The sequence below is a fragment of the Spodoptera frugiperda genome, chromosome 12 (assembly GCF_023101765.2).
Source record: "Spodoptera frugiperda isolate SF20-4 chromosome 12, AGI-APGP_CSIRO_Sfru_2.0, whole genome shotgun sequence".
Classification (NCBI taxonomy): domain Eukaryota; kingdom Metazoa; phylum Arthropoda; class Insecta; order Lepidoptera; family Noctuidae; genus Spodoptera; species Spodoptera frugiperda.
Genome location: NC_064223.1, coordinates 11,565,245 through 11,583,569, shown reverse-complemented (window position 1 = coordinate 11,583,569; position 18,325 = coordinate 11,565,245). Strand labels below are relative to the sequence as shown.

Below are 18,325 nucleotides of genomic sequence, written 5' to 3'. Positions count from 1 at the left end.
ATTTACCGAGGAGCAGGAAGAATTCCAGACTGCGTATGTTACATATTCCCTACTATAATAAAATAAAAACTGAAAACACGCAATAATACTTTGCCTGACCAATAAATCAAACATGGCGCGTCAAACTCTACCAATAAAGCACAGTTCAAGTAAAAAGTACAGTATAATCACAGGTAGAATTTCTATATCCCACCCAAAACATAAATGTGAGGCTGCCAAGTTCGATAATATTGGAATGCTTCGCCTATAAAAGAAGTGAGATCTAAATAAGTACCAAGTTCCATACACAGTCCTCAGTTAAAAATGATATAACGTTGGCAAGTTTTCACACACTTTGTTATAAACCTACTAAACGCACTGAGTCAAGTATAACCAAGTTTTCTATTAAAACTTGCCAAGTTATATCATTTTTAACGAGGTCTGTGTATGGAACTTGGTAGATTTAGATCTCACTTCTTTTATAGGCGAAGCATTCCAATATTATCGAACTTGGCAGCCTTTCACATTTATGTTTTGGGTGGGATTTCATTTATTTTTGTAAGGTTTATTTTCTTTTTTTCTTATTTTACTTTACTTTGACTAAATACAAACCTTCGTAACGAATTTTAGGTCGGTACGACCATTGGAAGATATAGATAATTTTTTTGTTTTAGTTCCTTAGGGGTATGAATTTACACCTTCATTATTTTTAAAACCGACTCACACTTGGCCATTTTCAGATTTTTTCCTTTACCTTGACCTAAAAGGACCTACCTCCATGCAAATTTCATCAATACGACCATTGGAAGTGGTCTAGTTTTTGATGAGTGAGTCAGTCAGTGAGTGTATAGTAAAAATAGCCATTTTCTGACGTCAATATCTCAAGACCTACAATAGGTACATTAATGAAATTTTGTATTTTAGATAAGTAAGTAGATCTCGACAGATACTAGAAATTTCATATGCGTAAATAAAATAGATTTTGAGTTATAGGTGGGTCGAACTTGGCCCGAAATGGTTCGTGTAATATAACCCACGGCCGGTGTGTCGGTTTTTTGCTCGAACTTGGCGGACACACTGCCGTGTGTCTAGAAATGAATGTACAATACTGTATTTATGAGTTTTCACTTATGAGTTTTTTCCAGTTGGCAACTCCGTAGGCTTACGTCAATGTCAGTTGTTGAATCTGATTGACAAACGGTGCATTTCGCGGCGAAGTGTTCGTTCGTTAAATTTTCTTACAAATCTCGTATACTTCGCGCAAAAATTGTCTGATATTTTCGGCAAATCATGATAACAGTGTCTTTATCTTAATTCCATTATAATTAGTTCAACATGTCCAGAGTGAGTACAAATACATTAATAATATATAATTTCCATATTGGTGAAATATTGCGCTTCATATTTGACATATTTTTAATATCTCACATTGTATTTCTTGTATATTTTAACATTACAATGGCCAGTCGTATGTATTTGTAGATTATCTATTTTAGTTCTAACAATTAAACTACTATATTATGTATTAGAAACCTTGTATGGCAAACAATTGGGTATCTTAAAATACATAATGTGTTGTTTACAGTTCTCAGTATCATATAAAATTATCTAATAAGTTTAAAAATCAAACATACTTTTCCATTTCGATAATATTTATCGCATTACGATAACAAATGCACTTCTAATAAGGCACCGTTTTCAGGATATAAGATCGTTTTTTCAAGTTAAAAAGCCGGCGAAACCTGCCGTCACTGTTGATGATGATGACGATGTTATTCCAGAGTCTCCGGATGTACAAATAGTTAAAAATAAAGTAAGTATAATATAGGTTAAAAACAGTAAAGTGCAAAACCTTGTGTTAACTTAAAACATATAACTAATTAATTGACAAATTTTTGTTTCTATAGAAGAAAGAATCAAAGAAAAGGCGTGTGATAGACGATGATTCTGACGAAGAGATATTTTCGTCTAAAAAAAAGAATAATAATGAGGCTAGTTCTGAAAAAGCAGGTCAAACATCAAGTAAGAATAAAGGTAAATCACCCAAACCTGCACTCAAGGAGGTCAAAGTGATTGACATGTTTGGAAAAGATCCTATTAAGCGCACAGAGCCCTTAGTTAAGAAAAAGAAAAAAACTGAACTAGGCATCCATTCTGATGAAGAATTTGAAAAAAGTTTACTTGAAATTGACAATGCGGAGTTGGAAGGAAAAAATAATGATGAAGTCCCTAATGATGAGAAACCAAAATCTAACAATGACAAGGTGACACCATCGAAATCAACAGAAGAATCACATAAAGAAAGTAAATCATCACATGAAAAGAAACACAAAAGCCCTGCAGAACCAAAGAAAGATGAACATAAGTCAAGCAAGGGTGACAAAGGAAAACCTGACGAAAGCCAAGAGAGTAAGCATAAATTGGACGAAGGCAAAGAAACTAAGAACAAATCAGACGAAGGCAAAGAAAGGAAGCATAAATCGGACGAAAGCAAAGACAGTAAACATAAATCAGACGAAAGCAAAGAAAGTAAGCATAAATCAGATGAAGGCAAAGAAAGTAAGCACAAATCGGATGAAAGCAAAGAAAGTAGACACAAAACTGACGACAATAAAGCCAAAAAACATACAAAGGAAGACAAGAAACCAAATCAATCTACATCACACTCAAATGATGGAGAATCTAAAAAATCTAAAATTGAAAATAGTAAGAGGAAGTTTGCCGAGTTTATAGATGATGATACTAGTGATCATGGCAGTAAGAAGAAAAAGGTGGATGAACAAGAGAAAGAGAGTAAACATAAATATGATGGAGATTCTTCCGCTATGGATGAAAGTATGGATGCTGGTAAGAAAAAGAAGATGAATAAGAGTTTGAATGAATCAGGTAAACTTTATATACCACACTTACATTTTAATATGTTATTTTTCATCGCCTACCTTTATCTATTATAGTTTTACCCACAACTTTCATGATCAATATTAATTTTTATTCCTAAATTTTATCTGTTTGATTTACATACCGTTACTACTTTTTTTTTTATATATCGTTACGCCTTTAATCCGCGAAGCGGTATGCTTTAGGCAAACTTATGGCATGTATGCCAATGTACAATGTACACCCACTTTTCTCAATTTATGTTGTAACATAAGTCCCATTTACCTTTACTACTATTTTTTCTAATTTCAGCTCTAACAGATGAAGAAAGACATGAAAGGCGAAGGTACTCAGCCGCTTTATATAAAAACTATTTGAACAGATCTGGACCAAAGAATTTAGGAGCTAAAGAAATCCCTGAGGTAACTTACCGTCAGTCTAATGAAATATCAACTAAAATAACTGACTTACGCCCGAATACTGAAATGTTACTCAATTTTAAGTTGTACTTAAATATCGTACCATCTCTGTCATTTTATAAAGAATTGATAGGGACATAACTCGTTTTGAGAGTGTCTTAAAATTGAGTAGCGTTTGAGTATTCGGACATTATAGAAACAATTATCTATCTGTACCCTTATTACCAGTTTGTTTTACATATAAGCTAACTAACTAACTAGAATTGTGTAAGTATTAAAGTGTCTAGACCACGCGTCGCTACTTAAAGAATAACGAGATTGAAACGAGCATTAGTACGAGTTTGCTTTACGTTTAAAATAGCCGGCGCGAATGATCCAACCAATCAGAGCGCCGAACGCGCTCTCGTTTTGATCTCGTTAAATGTTAAACAAACTTGTACTAAGCCCTGTGTCATAAGCTATAATATAGGTAATTCATTTATTGATTCACTACTTACAGAATAAAAATTAATCTAATAAGACTTCTTTGACAGAAGAAACATTCTAATTTGTATTCTAAATAACCAGTGAGATTAACAACTAATGTGAGTTTATTACTATTTCAGGGAAAACCAGATTGTTTGAAGGATTGTGCATTCTTGTTGACTGGGGTGCTGGACTCGTTTGAGAAGGATGAAGTAGCTGCAGCCATTACAAAGTATGGAGGAAGTGTCAAGTCTGGAGTCTCTAAAAAAGTCAGTATTATTTGATAAAATTATTTGTTTCACACATCAGAAGTTCAAATAATACTTTTGTGTGGTTTTGTATTGAATTACATAATGTAATTCCGAGCTCGATACATCGTAACCAGATTACGATGTATCGAGCACCTGGATCATCTAACGAAGGGTGGGAAACAGCATCCATTAATTTATCGATACGTTACTACTGTTCAAATACTCAAACGCCAATCAATTTTAAGACGCATTCAAAACTATTTCTATGTTGATGCAGTCAAAACAGAGATAGCACGATATTTAAGTACAACTTAAAATTGAGTAGCATTTAAGTATTCGGGCGTAAGACACCAAACTTTAAACCACTCCATTTGTATATTTGTAAATGTTGTCTAACTTATAATGACTTTCTCCTTGCACAGGTTACACACGTGATTGCAGGCGAGGACGCTGGCCCAGCGAAAATGGCAAAGGCTCAAGAACTAGGAATTAAAATTATAAACGAAGATCAATTCCTGAAAATGATTGTAGAACGATCACAGGATAACAAGACTAGTAAACCAGAAATTAAAAAAGAAATCAAACAAGAAAAGTCTCCTAGTAAACCAAAATCTAAAAGTCCGAAAGATAAAAAAGAGGACAAATTAAAAAGTCCGGAGAGAAGTAAGTCAGATTCAAAAGTCAGGGATAAAAGTAGTGATAGTAAACATCGTGACAAATCTAGTCCAAAGAAAATCAAGGAAGAAAAAGTTGAAGCAAGCTCTAGCTCTACAAGTACAATCAAGAATCAAGTAAATAGTAAGTACCTACTTAAAAATGTTAATAGATATTAACATAGTCTAAGGGCGAGGTCAAAACACTGCGACGCGGCGTCGCATCGTAAAAAAAGACTTATGTTTTCATGGTTGAACATGTTTATTCGTGGTTCTTTTTTTTTGTGATGAAAATTATATTCTATTTAGCTTCTGTATCTAATTAGCTTCTGTCCGCATTCCCGTGTTATAAAAAGAAGCCTATATGTTCCAAATCACAATCTACCACTTTTCGAAATTTCATCACATTCCCCTCAGTCGTTTTAAAGAAATTGAGTAACATACTCAAACGTTCTTATTTATATTATTTATAATGTTAATAAGATATTATTTTCGAAGTGTCTCTCCAACATGTTTCTACACGACGCCACGCCGCGACGTGCCCGTGCATTGTTTCGGGACCCTCCAATCAATAATAATACTCTTGTTTTGTTACTACTTGTGAGTTACAAGTCGAAACTTGTCCACAGTCGCATTCGCGTCACTATCAGACTTTAAGCTCTCACTTAGGTATTTTTTATTAGATTAGATACTAATATAGTATACAGATAGAACGCGCTAATCTCCGGAAGTACTGGTTCGAATTGAATCATTATTTTTGTGGTGGATTCATCGATCTGTCCATTTAATCTGAAAATGTTTTATAATATATAGCCGTCCTCGATTAACTAGTAAACTTTTTTAGTCGTAGTGTGGTCACTACGACTAAAAACGTTTACTCTGTAGTTTCTAGTAAAAAATGTGAGATGTTTTTACTTACTTAGGTTTACTCAGGTTTCTTATTTTTTCTGGAGAATTTGTAGTATTTTCTATCATACATTTCTTGTCCTAATAATAAACGAACACTTCATAAAGGAATTATCCAATTTGATGGAATAGTTGAGGAGTTATGCTCGTACATACATTTTGGGAGTTATCCACATACATATATTTCGTTGATTGTTTTTTTTTTACATACATTATATAAGTTGTTGTCCCTTTCACAGATGTAAAAAAGGAAGTGACTCCCATAGCAGAGAATTCGAATATGTGGGTGGAAAAATACAAGCCACAGAATATAAAACAAATTATTGGACAACACGGTGATGCTAGCAATGTTAAAAAGTACGTATGACTCTTATTTATAAGTAGTTAAGGGTTAAAATCGAATTGTCAACACTCAACAGATGTAGTGTGTTCCTATGTAGATATGGCTAATCAATATTAGTCTCTATCGTGTCTAAAATGAGGTTGTTTTCAGGTTAATGAATTGGTTGACGAAATGGTATGTGAACAGAAAGGCTAAGCTACCGAAGCCCAGTCCCTGGGCTAAGAATGATGACGGAGGTTATTACAAGGCGGCGTTACTGTCTGGTCCGCCGGGCGTCGGTAAGTAATTACACAATTATTAATATTAGCATTTTCGGAATAAATAGTACTTACTGTACATTTATTTTTGAAGGCGTAACTCTAAATTCAATCACCTTTTTGCTTCAGCGAGCCACTTTGCAGATGTCGTCGCTCTATCTAGCTAAAGGGCACGCGACGTTAGTCTAGTCATGACATCCCGATGCAAAATACTTCTACAAAGAAGTATTATTGACACTGATGGTGTTACCTTCAGCTACTATATTTTTTTTTTTTTTGTTAATGCAAAAATTACCTTTAGGAATTTGGAATGGTTTTCACGGATAGATAATATACTAAGACTCCAGAGGCAGGTTTAGGTATATGTGAAGTCGCTGGCAATCTACAACTAATATATAAAGCTGAAGAGTTTGTTTGTTTATTTAAACGCGCTAATCTCTGGAACTATTGGTCCGATTTGAAACATTCTTTTTGTGTTGGATTATAGTTATAATAGCTAGTTATTATAAAGATAATTTTATTTTGTGTTATACAGGTAAAACAACATCGGTGGCGTTAGTGTGCAAGGAGCTCGGTTTCGACATGGTGGAGTTTAATGCGTCGGACACGAGGAACAAGACCCTCATCAAGGAACAGATCGGACAGCTGCTCACTACTAATTCACTATCTGGGTTTGCTAATGGTTAGTACATATTCTGCCTCATCATCATCATCATCATCAGCCGGAAGACGTCCACTGCTGGACAAAAGGCTCCCCACTTAGTCCTCCACGCTGAATGATAGCCAGCCATTTGCTTCCAATGGCTCCCCGCGACTCTGGCAATGTCAGCGGTCCATCTACTTAGAGGTTGTGTGAGTGAGGTTACCGGAGGCCCAACAGATTTCCCCCTTCCCAATCTTCCCAATCCCTGATTACCCATCAGGTGATACGTCTGCTCGTTTACCGGCGGAAAAAGGTTGCCCACGCTTCGTCTTCCAATCCTTTGAGTGATATGGCCTACCCAATGCCACTTCAGCCTACAGATTTTACGAACTATATATGTGATATTAAGTATTATTAGGTCTAGGTTTCCATAAATTTTATGTTTCTCACTATCTACATACATGTTCGTCGATTGATGTTGTTTATTGTGGAAATATTTGAGGAATGATTGTCATATAAAAATCCTGTATTTAGGTGTGACTGGTAAACAAGCAGTGACTAAGAAACACGTGCTGGTCATGGATGAAGTCGACGGCATGGCCGGCAATGAGGATAGAGGTATGTACATGATTCAATGAATGTATTTTAGTACCCTTCGAAACGAGAGCGCATTTGGCGCTCTAATTGGCCGGCTCGAATAAACAAGTAAAAGTAATATAATAAAATAACAAACTTTTGAATAAACTTTCATGTTATATTATTTACTTCTAATCCTTTATGCAATACCTTATACAGGCAAACGTCCAAAGGTCCGCATCGTACGCATTCCGTATGACGTCATAAGCACGCATCGCATGTAGGCATTGCTGATGATGCGGTGCGTACGATGCGGATCAGTGGACGCAGTTGTATGAGTTTCTATACAAGACAAACTAAAATACGTGCGAAACGGACCTGTGGACGCTTACCTTATACAGCAGCTGATTGCCTTTGCCAACCGTGAAGTCATTTTCAACTAAACAAATATTGCTATTTTTGTTATTCAAACTTAATTCTTAACAGTACTATCACTAAGTTGCAATTACCATGTCACTTTATTCCTAAACATTTCTTTGCAGGCGGTCTCCAAGAATTAATAGGTCTAATAAAATCGTCGTCGGTGCCAATAATATGCATGTGTAATGACAGACAGAGTCAGAAGATGAGGTCTCTGGTCAACTACTGCTACGATCTGAGGTTCAATAGGCCAAGAGTCGACCAGATTAAGGTATGTACTATGTTTAAATAAGTATCATAAGGGGTAAGATACGTCTCATGTAAAAAGCTCTGAGCTACTAGAGCTCGAAATTCAAATAAAAATTGGTTTGATTTAGGACTCGTAATCTAGAGCCCTTGCAGTCGCGATTTTTATTTTTATGAAACACGCCGGTTATCGAGCAGACGTATTACCTGATGGTAAGCAATCGCCGCCGCTCATGGACACTTGAAACACCAGAGGCGTTAAAAGTGCGTTGCCGGCTTTTTGGGGTTTAGGAATTTAAGGGTTGTTGTTCGGGAATCGGGGATTGGGAAGGGGGGAATTGGGCCTCCGGTAACCTCACTCACACAACGAAACACAACGCAAGCTTTGTTTCACGTCGGTTTTCTGTGAGGCCGTGGCATCACTCCGGTCGAGCCGGCCCATTCGTGCCGAAGCATGGCTCTCCCACACTTTAGATTAGTTAGATTAGATGTTAGATTAGTTACATTTGTAACTAATCTAACATTCAGCAATATTCAGCTCCTTATATCATCAACATAATATTTCTCTTCATTTTCACAGTCAGCGATGCTCTCAATATGCTTCAAAGAAGGTATAAAGATCCCGCCTGACGTGCTCAGCCAGTTGATAGTGTCCGCCAACCAAGATGTCAGACAGACCCTGAACTTGTTGTCCATGTGGGCTATAGACCCCAGTCGAGCTGATCCGGACAGTCTCAGGAAGGATGCTCAGACCACCAAGAAGGATATTAAGCTGGTGAGTAACTCTTTAACTTAAACCAGTGGTTCCCAAAGTTGTCTAGACTACGACACATCTAAATGTAGTTCCTAAACTTAAGACCCACCTTCAGGGAAATAAACCGTTACCAATATGAAAAATAATATACAGAACTGTTGGTTAGTGTGTCTTTCTACAGACAAGGCCCACTAAAAATTCGCTTGCGACCCACCAATGGGTCGCGACCCATAGTTTGAGAAACCCTGACTTAAAGTATAAGGATTTTTCTTGAAGTTGTATGATTATGCATTACGGCTTTGACCAATTTCAAGCCACGTTCGGGGCTCATAGTCATGAGCTACATAGCCCGACACGCATTTATAATACCTACAAAAATAATAAACTACATATTATATTTCTTCAAGCTTAAATTTGTATGGTAATGGAGACTTACATGCGTACAAAATTAAACGTAATACTCGCTCGTAAAAATCGCTCAACGCTTCCAACCGGTCAGCGACTAGTTGATCGATCTTGAAATTTAAAAAATCCACTAACATTAAAACTGAAATGATCGTCCTTGATCATGGCGCTTGCAACAGTGCAGTGGAATATCGGAAACTATAAATAGGATATATATAGATAGGATAGATAGGATATTTTTTTCATGTTTATCCATTATAAAATGGATAAACATGGTAAATATCCTATCTAAGTTCTAATGTTAGTGTTAGTGACCATGTCAGTTTAAAAACTAAAATAATCCATCTTAATCCGTCTCCTCAGGGTCCATTCGAGGCGATCCGCAAGGTGTTTTCAGCGGAAGACCACAAGACGATGAGCATCAACGACAAGAGCGACCTGTTCTTCTACGACTACAGCCTCGCGCCACTCTTCGTGCAGGAGAACTATCTACACGTCGCCCCACACTGTCCCAAGTAAGTCCTATTTATGAGATAGGACAGCGAACGAGCATACGTACAGTACCCTTAATACGAGTTTGCTTTCGTTCAATGAGATCGTTGGTTGGTTGGTTCATTCGAGCCGGCCAATCAAAGCGCCAAACGCGCTTTCGTTGCATTTTCGTTTAAACTCGTACTAAGGCCCTAGATCACCTGATGATAAGCGCTCATCGATTCTCACAACACCAAAGAAGTTATAAGTGCGTTACTGGCGATTCAGGCGGGTGATTAGGCCTCATTCGCACGACGATACAACATGTTTCTGTGAGGCAGTGGTATCACTCCGGTCGAGCTCGGCCCAGTAGTGCCGGCTTCCACTTGAGAATATAAATATGAATTTAAAGGAACTTAATCCCTAAATTTATTTTGGTGGTTTTAGACATTTTCCTTTCACCTTACCTGATTGCATAATTGATGTCTTAACATTAAAATGTTGGTTATTTGATTCAGAAATGAAGTACTGCAAAGGATAAGCGAGGCAGCGGACAGTATTAGTTTGGGCGATCTGGTAGACGCGCGGATACGCCGCAATCAGGCGTGGAGTCTATTGCCAATGCAGGTAAACAAACATTCATTACAGGTTTTTCCATAAATGCATAATGATCTTTATGAAATATACGTCATTTAGCTGATAATTATCATATATTTTATTAAATATTTATAATCAAAACCTTTTTGGAGCTTGGAATCTTAACAGACAAAATGGCAATATTCCGCCGAATTACAGATATTCATAATTATGTACAGTGGGAAATAATTCGAAGTCAATGGGGCGGGGCTAGACAGTGGCTCATATCAGGTGCAGACATTAACTTGTTGGTGATCAGGCGGATCGGTCTCCCATTGTACTTGTCATAGTGAAATCCGAACGTTTTAGGTTGAAAGGAAACTTACTAAAATCCATTCTTGGGATTATAGTACCATCCTATATTTTTTCATAAATTATTGTTTTATACCTGTACTTTAACGTTTCTTATTCCCAGGCGATGTACAGTTCAGTGATCCCAGGTAACCGCATGTCTGGCCACATGACCGGCCAGATCCAGTTCCCTGGCTGGCTCGGGAAGAACTCCCGCGGTACCAAGATGAAACGCCTCTGTCAGGAGATTCACGCGCATACTCGACTCAGGTATGTGAAGCTTTGATTGGAATATTAATTTAATGGAGTACACGCCATTAATATTTCGTTCTTAATACTCGCTTGTTATTATTTCACATCAGATCACAACTATAGATATTAAAGGTACTTCTTCAGTTTTTATACATCGAAAGATACATACACTTTCCGCACGAAAGCAAAATGTTCTTCCTCTTAAAGCGATAATCATAAAATGTATACCATATAATAGCCTAAAAAGTGACCTTTAAAAAAAACATTTTTTCAATTTCAATACTTCAAAACTAGATACCTACTCAAGAATTTTATTGGTCACTCTTTTATAATAACTACGCTCGCAACCACAATCTAAACCCAACTCTATTCCACAGTACATCTGGTTCGAAATCGTCTATCTACCTGGACTACAGTACGCATCTTCGTAACGCGATCCTCAGTCCTTTGGTAAAGGACAAGTTGGATGGCGTTGACAAGTCCTTGGAAGTACTGGAGTCTTACCATCTGTTGAGGGAAGATCTGGACTCTTTAGTAGAACTGTCTCTCTGGCCAGGACAGACGAATCCTGCTGACTTGGTGGAACCAAGGGTAAGGGCCTGTTTTCTAATGTACCCGGTGAAACTGTCGGGTGTTTTTTTTTTTATAAATACTCTGTCCTATTTTAACTATAATATAATTAGCACGACAATTAATTCTCCTTTGAATGAATAGGTAGTTGGGTAAATAAGTTCATCTATTTTGGTCAAGAAGTTTCGAAGTTATGCATGTACATACCTATAGACATTTTATTATTAAGTAGGCTTTCGTTATTGAGTTTTGAAATTGAATCACACTTATAAAAAACAAATGAAACAAAGAGGCTGTAAACTGTTTTTTTTATGTTTTTAATTGGATTGGTTTGGAATTGATATGAATTTTCTGTACTTTATTTTTGCACGTCGTGTGTCATGGCGAAACAATAAAATATGTGTACAACACAGTACACATATTTTATTTTAACATCTTGATACCTACCATGTTTTATGCAAATAAATGATTTGATTTGTAAAAGTCAAGATATAAAGTTATAATAAATATTTATTTTCTTTATTCTAAATTATTCTTCAATCAGGTGAAAGCGGCGATGACTCGATCTTACAACAAGAAAGCCACCGCTCTGCCGTACGCGCCGGGCGCCGTCAAGAAAGGCAGAGCCAAAGCTGACGATGACTTCGGAGACGACGACCAAGAGGAGGAGGAGGAAAACAATGACAGTGACCCTGAAAATGATGCATTAATTAAGGTAACTTTATTCTACAACATATCTATAATATATTTTTCTTAAAACTTTCGTGAGGCATACTAAGTTAATTATTATGTTATCGGCTTAATCACGTAACTGTTTGACGAGGAACTCGACTAGTTTCAAGCCATGCTTGTTCAGTGTATGCTCATATTCATGAGCATACACTGAACGTGGCGTTCGCCGAGTAGTAGCGCGGTAATCGGCGCTACTGCCATTCTATTTTGGTTCCGTACAACTTATTTGGTCATGACATAATGCTGAACAAAGGCCCCTTAGTTTAACATTATCTCCATGTTTGACTTTCTAAGTCAGAGGTAACCTGGTTAAGACCAGGTAGTTCAGGTCAGGACCAGGACCAATTTCTAATTATAAGCTTAAAATCGCCAACCCGCATTGAGCATGCGTGGTGATTAATGTTCCAACCTTCTGCGTGGGAGAAGAGGCCTATGGTCAGCAGTGGCCACTTATAGGCAATTAATATGATTAAAACATTCATTTTAATTTTTCACAGAAAAAGAAAAGCAAGGATACAGAAAAACCAACGACAAGCAAAGGCAAGGCGTCTACATCCAAAGCGTCGACGAGTAAAAAGAAAAAAGAGAAATAGCATCGGCGTTCTGTGATGGCCTTCTTGTTCAGATAATGTGACTTGATGGACCATCGGATCTCTTTTGTACCGTAGTGCAGTGATTTGTGATAAACATACAGACATTCGTACATACTGTTTTAATTGCATATAGAAAGACTGCTGAAAAATTGTGAAAAACAAGCCTCGATTACCAGTGGTTGTTGCAGTTTAGATATTTTATAGTAAGTGAGTGACAATATGGGAATATGAAACTCAATATATTCGTTTATTTTATAATCAAAGCTTTTAGATTGGTTTAACTGATAAAATATATTAGGTTGAGTTTGAGAGAAATAAATTCGCCAATATTAGGCATTGACGGATGACTGTTGATGAAGCGAAAGAGGTATGTAAGAATCGTAACAATTGGTGCTCCATTGTCTCTGCCTACCCCAATGGGAGACAGGCGTGAGGTTGCGTATGTATTAGACGTTATTAAAGTACAGAAATGAATAAATAGTATTGGCTTTTGAATTTTATACTAAAATTTTCTTTTCACAAGAAAATGTAATAAAATGATAAAAGTCAGGGTCACATTTCTCCAGTTATTTTTTTCATCGAAATATTTCCTAAATTGTCACTAACTGTGCCTATGAAAGTGTAAGTGAAGGACATACATTGATACATTATTAGATCTACACATTAAGTACTTTTAAATGCAAAATAAAATTAAATGTTTAGGCGTATCTAGTGAGACTGGACGCTACTTGCGTGATACGATATAAAAGTGATAGTAGTGGTAGTTTGTGGCCAGTGAACTATAGTGTCTAACATAAGTTTAAATACATAGTATTAAATGGTACATTTCATAATAAGTTGGTTCATAATCCATATATAACATGTAATGTAATAAAATAAGGTTTTCTAACTTCTGATGATAGAGCTAGTAATCATTCCAGTTTAAAATTAAACTTGTATTACTTGTAGTGACAGAGCGCAGATCTAAGGGATACACAATTGGGAGCAAAGTAATGGAGCCAATAGCCTGTTTTTTCTTTTTCTCATTTTAAAGAACCCTCTTTAACTTAACCACTCTAACGTCCGGCCCGCGCGACCGTTTATCTCTCTAACGTCCAGCCGCGCACGGCATCCGAACCGCGCGCGACTCGCAAGTTCGTCGTAACAAAAAACCTATATAGCTACTGAACCGTAATGCCTAGAATAAAGAAAAGAATACCAAAAAAAAGATAGAAAAATACTCTACAATCTTAACGATTTTTTTAAATCTTTAGTTAATCTTTAAAATACAATAAAACGGGTTAAACATGAAACACAGAAAAAAAAACAGAATTATTTCTACCTTTTTAGAATATACGGCACAACTATTGCATATACATTATCAATAAAATATTTTTACAACAAACTAGACTCATTACCCTTTCTTTTGATGTATATATGATTATATTCGGTTAACTCTAAGTATTGTAATTAAATCGAAAGAAAACACTACTCGTAATTTTACACATCAAAAAACCTGAGGAACACATTGACATTATTATGGAATCTTCAATGAATTTAGTATATTTCTCTTTGAAAAATGTATTATTTTGCTTATTACGAAATTTATTTTGATATTTTATATACTATTGTAATGCAAAGTATGTAAAATATGTATAAACAAAACTAAAAGTGGCCAACACCATACGACCGGCCATTTTTTTCGAAACAATCGTTTGAAGTTAAAATTAGACTAGATTTATCAGCTAAAACTGTGATATTTATACATCATCGTAAAGCACAAATCTTCTAGTTTATTTTGATGTATAACACTTGCAAGATAAATTAAACAAAACTGTAGTATTTACGACATAATTGTTGGAACTCACAAAAACACTTCAAAAACGAGTCAACTAACTTTAAAAATTTATATTTTGTTTGTCAAAGCATATTACAACGCCATGTCTTATTTTTTCGTCGAACAATTTATTCAGCTGTATAGATAATCAGTCAAAACTCACCAAACAAGACCGTATTTTAAACTAGAGGGAGTTAAACAGAACTAGTCGCTTTGGATACTATAGTATCCATGGACGTATGACGCTCCTTTTTTTGGATACCGTGCTATCCATGGACGTTAGAGTGGTTATAACGAAATGTTTACCATGTTTATTCATTCTGTGAGTTTCCGATATCCTGTTTCAAGTTCTAATGATATTGTTAGTGACCATGTCAGTTTAAAAACTTATATCCTCTTTGACTAAAAATATTATGTGTTTTAAAACCAAATACTAAAGGTAATTAAGTTGCCTTTTATATGACTTATGTTACCAATTAATAAAATACTTAATCAGAAAATATTTAAAAAATAATACAGACCAGTGACTCTGATTCTTGTTCCCGAGTGTATGTATACTGTCACAAATAATGCCAGTTGAGAGTTCAAAACTATTTTTTTTTACTAGTCATTGAACAAAACACTACAACTATTATAGGTTCAAAAGAAATTGTTGTGAATATAGGTAAGGACTTCCATGTAAAATCGTCATAACGTAATTATGTATTCCAAATAATTATAATATTAGTCCTAAAAGGAAGGTTTTAAATGTATAGTGTAGTTTTACTCATAAAGATACTATGAAACCATGGCCTAATTTTTCCACATTTCTATCTCAATTGTTACTATAATTGTGTTGGAAACTAAATTATACCAAATATCCTTTTGAAATTATGTCCTTTAATCCTATTAAATATGATAATATCATAATGTTTAAGGATCTTTATATCATGCCATGTGTAGTATAAATTATATCTCTGTAAATTTTATCTACTGCCAAATTATGTATGTAATCTACATTTGACTAATCACTTTATTTACTTACATTTTAGTTGACCAATAACTGCCATATTTTGTAGCAATTGGTGTTCCATTGTCTCTGCCTACCCCCCATGGGAAACAGGTGTGGATTTATGTATGTATGAAATGAAACTATTGTTATAACCTAATGTGTAATTGATGATGAATGATTATTAATAATTGATGTTCCTTCTTGTTCTAAAATAAATTCTTCCAACAATTTCACTAAATATTCAGGTTGGATGAAGGGAATATTTTATTCTTTGTTTTGTACCCATAGTACAAGCTTGTTTTACATTTAACGAGATTGAAATGAGAGTGTGTTTGGCGCTGTGATTGATTTGTTGGTTCATTTAAGTCGGCTAATCAGAGCCCTGAACACACTCTTGTTTAATTTTCGTTAATGTTAAACAAACTCGTCCTAAGGATTCAGTACTGTTTCGATACTTCCAACTATCATAAGTTGTTATATTACTTAAAAAAAAAGAATTCACATATAGCATAAACTGTACAAATATTCAAATAACTTTTTGTCTGCCAGTATTAGAGATACAATAGAAAATATGTTGTCGCATACATATGTGTTAATGTCTCAAATAAAATTAAATGTTGTTTATCTCAATGTAATGTCTACAAGTCTCATGTCTGAACAAATTTGTTAAATGGTTTTATGTTGATTAAAGTTAACTTTTTTAATTTTCTTTTTCATTTAGTACCTACTTGACTTTAATAACTCACACATTCACATTGTTTCTGTATTCTCACTGTGTTAGTGGTTATTGATTTGATTTAGTGTCTACATATATATTTCTAGTTTCTACATATATAATTTTACTCTACATTCTATCTTCATGAGTAAGTAAAACATTATTTGGTTATATCAATAATAATTTATCCAGTTCGAACATTAAGCAGTTAGTAAGTGTTATTAGGGGTCTCCTGTGTCCTAAACAGTGTACTAAACCTCCACCACATAACGTTTCAAGGAAAAACAACAAGAAATAAACAACAACATAATAACACTGATCTTTATTACATAATAAATTGAAGCTAATATTTCACATTTACAGAATCTGACTTACACGAACTAGAGTTATTCTTTGCGAATTAGTTTGGCTTTAGGGTCATCGGGCCTCATTACAACGTAGGTGCTCTTATACCTCCTGTTGTCTCCGTCCATTTTCACATAATTATAACATCCTACTGTGGCCATGCCAATACCAACGAGCGCCAAACCCGTCGTAGCCAAAACTTCAGGGATTTCGTGCCATCCTTGTTGGATTAATTGACCCAGGCTACGTCTCGATGCTGAAGCCATTGTAATTTATCGTAAATTTTATGTAATTTACGAATAAAATTCTATCAACAGCTCTTCGTAATTTCGATGGAACCTCAGATTCAGACAGAAGTGTCAAGCGTGACAGTGACACTGACGTTTCACTAGAAAAGTGTTGCAGAGACTCTAGACTGGAGGATACCACCCTTGGATATTTGATACCAGTGACAAAAATTCTGTTCTGTTAAAAAATCTTGTTGTTGTTGTTGTTCCTTATGAAAATTATGTTATAATTTACCAATTGTATAATCTTTGACTAGTATTTATAGTGATCTACACTTGAAAAACTGAAAGATCGCAAAACATAATTATGTAGGCTGTAAAGTTAAAAATTAAGGAGTGTAGCCTACACAACGTTACGTTACATTATGATTTGTGTGTAAGGTGCACAAACGTATGTAAGAAGTCATAGTACAACTATGGGCAAAACCATACGGACACCACATCAAAGAGAACAGTGGTAAGATGGTACTATTGCAACGATCAGCGCCGCCCATGGACACACGCAACACCAGCGGAGTCACAGGCGTACTGAAAGAGTATAATAAGTATTACTGTACTGTACTGTACGTACTGGCATAATATAAACAACATTTTTTAAATTTATTCTACGTCAAATTACTTTTATCTTGATAAATTTGTTATTGCTTCGTCAGTTTCCCACTGTGTTAATTAATTTTACACAGCTATCACTATCATTGCTAATATAATTTATAAAACGCCATTCCATAGAAAATGAATCAAGCAGCACAACCAATTGGTCACGTGGTTAAATTTAATAAGGGATTAGTTGGATTATTCCAACGAGGATGGTGGGAGATACCAGAAGTTATGGCCGCACATTTCATGTCATTGCTTGGAGCAGGAATGGCTACATATGGTGTTCTAAAATATATAGAAATGGGAGGTGAGAATAGAGAATTCAAAAGTGTATATTACGTTGTGAGATCGGGTGATCCACGTGCTTGTAAATTGAAAAACCCGGTATACACCGAATATACTTGTCTTTGACTGAATTCATTATTTAATTCCTTGATTAAAATAAATTATATTGAAAGTTTGTTTTATTTTGCATGCAAGAGTAACGCCTTCTATACCTACTTTATAATATAGACTATAGAGCCTATATCTATACTAATATTATAAAGCTGAAGAGTTTGTTTGTTTGAACGCGCTAATCTTAGGAACTACTGGTCCGATTTAAATAATTCTTTTTTGTTGAATAGCGCATTTATCGAGGAGTTATAGGCTATAAAACATCACGCTACGATTAATAGGAACCGAGCAGAGCGGGTGAAACCGCGCGGAAGTAGCTAGTACTAATATATTAAGCTGAAAAGTTTGTTTGTTTGAATGCGCTAATCTCCGGAACTACTGGTCCGATTTGAATTACTCTTTATGTGTTGGATATTGTATTTATCGAGGTAGGCTATAA

General features: G+C 35.4%; 2 protein-coding genes across 2 annotated transcripts; one reads left to right on the top strand and one right to left on the bottom strand.

Annotated features, from left to right (window-relative positions):
• The first annotated feature begins 1,154 nt into the window (after positions 1–1,154).
• LOC118262427 (replication factor C subunit 1) lies at positions 1,155–16,250 on the top strand. The gene is made up of 18 exons (XM_035573764.2): positions 1,155–1,323; positions 1,682–1,792; positions 1,887–2,865; positions 3,169–3,278; positions 3,881–4,009; positions 4,414–4,789; positions 5,790–5,907; positions 6,044–6,171; positions 6,686–6,832; positions 7,328–7,411; positions 7,912–8,060; positions 8,616–8,810; positions 9,558–9,709; positions 10,184–10,292; positions 10,717–10,862; positions 11,222–11,435; positions 11,959–12,129; positions 12,644–16,250. The coding sequence occupies exons 1-18, from the start codon at positions 1,315–1,317 to the stop codon at positions 12,737–12,739; spliced, it is 3,423 nt and encodes a 1,140-aa protein (XP_035429657.1). The 5' UTR covers positions 1,155–1,314; the 3' UTR covers positions 12,740–16,250.
• Positions 11,907–16,872, bottom strand: LOC118262430 (uncharacterized). Its single transcript, XM_035573768.2, has 2 exons — positions 16,637–16,872; positions 11,907–12,106 (listed from the first exon to the last, which is right to left on the bottom strand). Exon 1 carries the CDS (start codon positions 16,870–16,872, stop codon positions 16,648–16,650), a length of 225 nt encoding a protein of 74 aa, XP_035429661.1. The 3' UTR covers positions 11,907–12,106; positions 16,637–16,647.
• Positions 16,873–18,325: the final 1,453 nt, after the last annotated feature.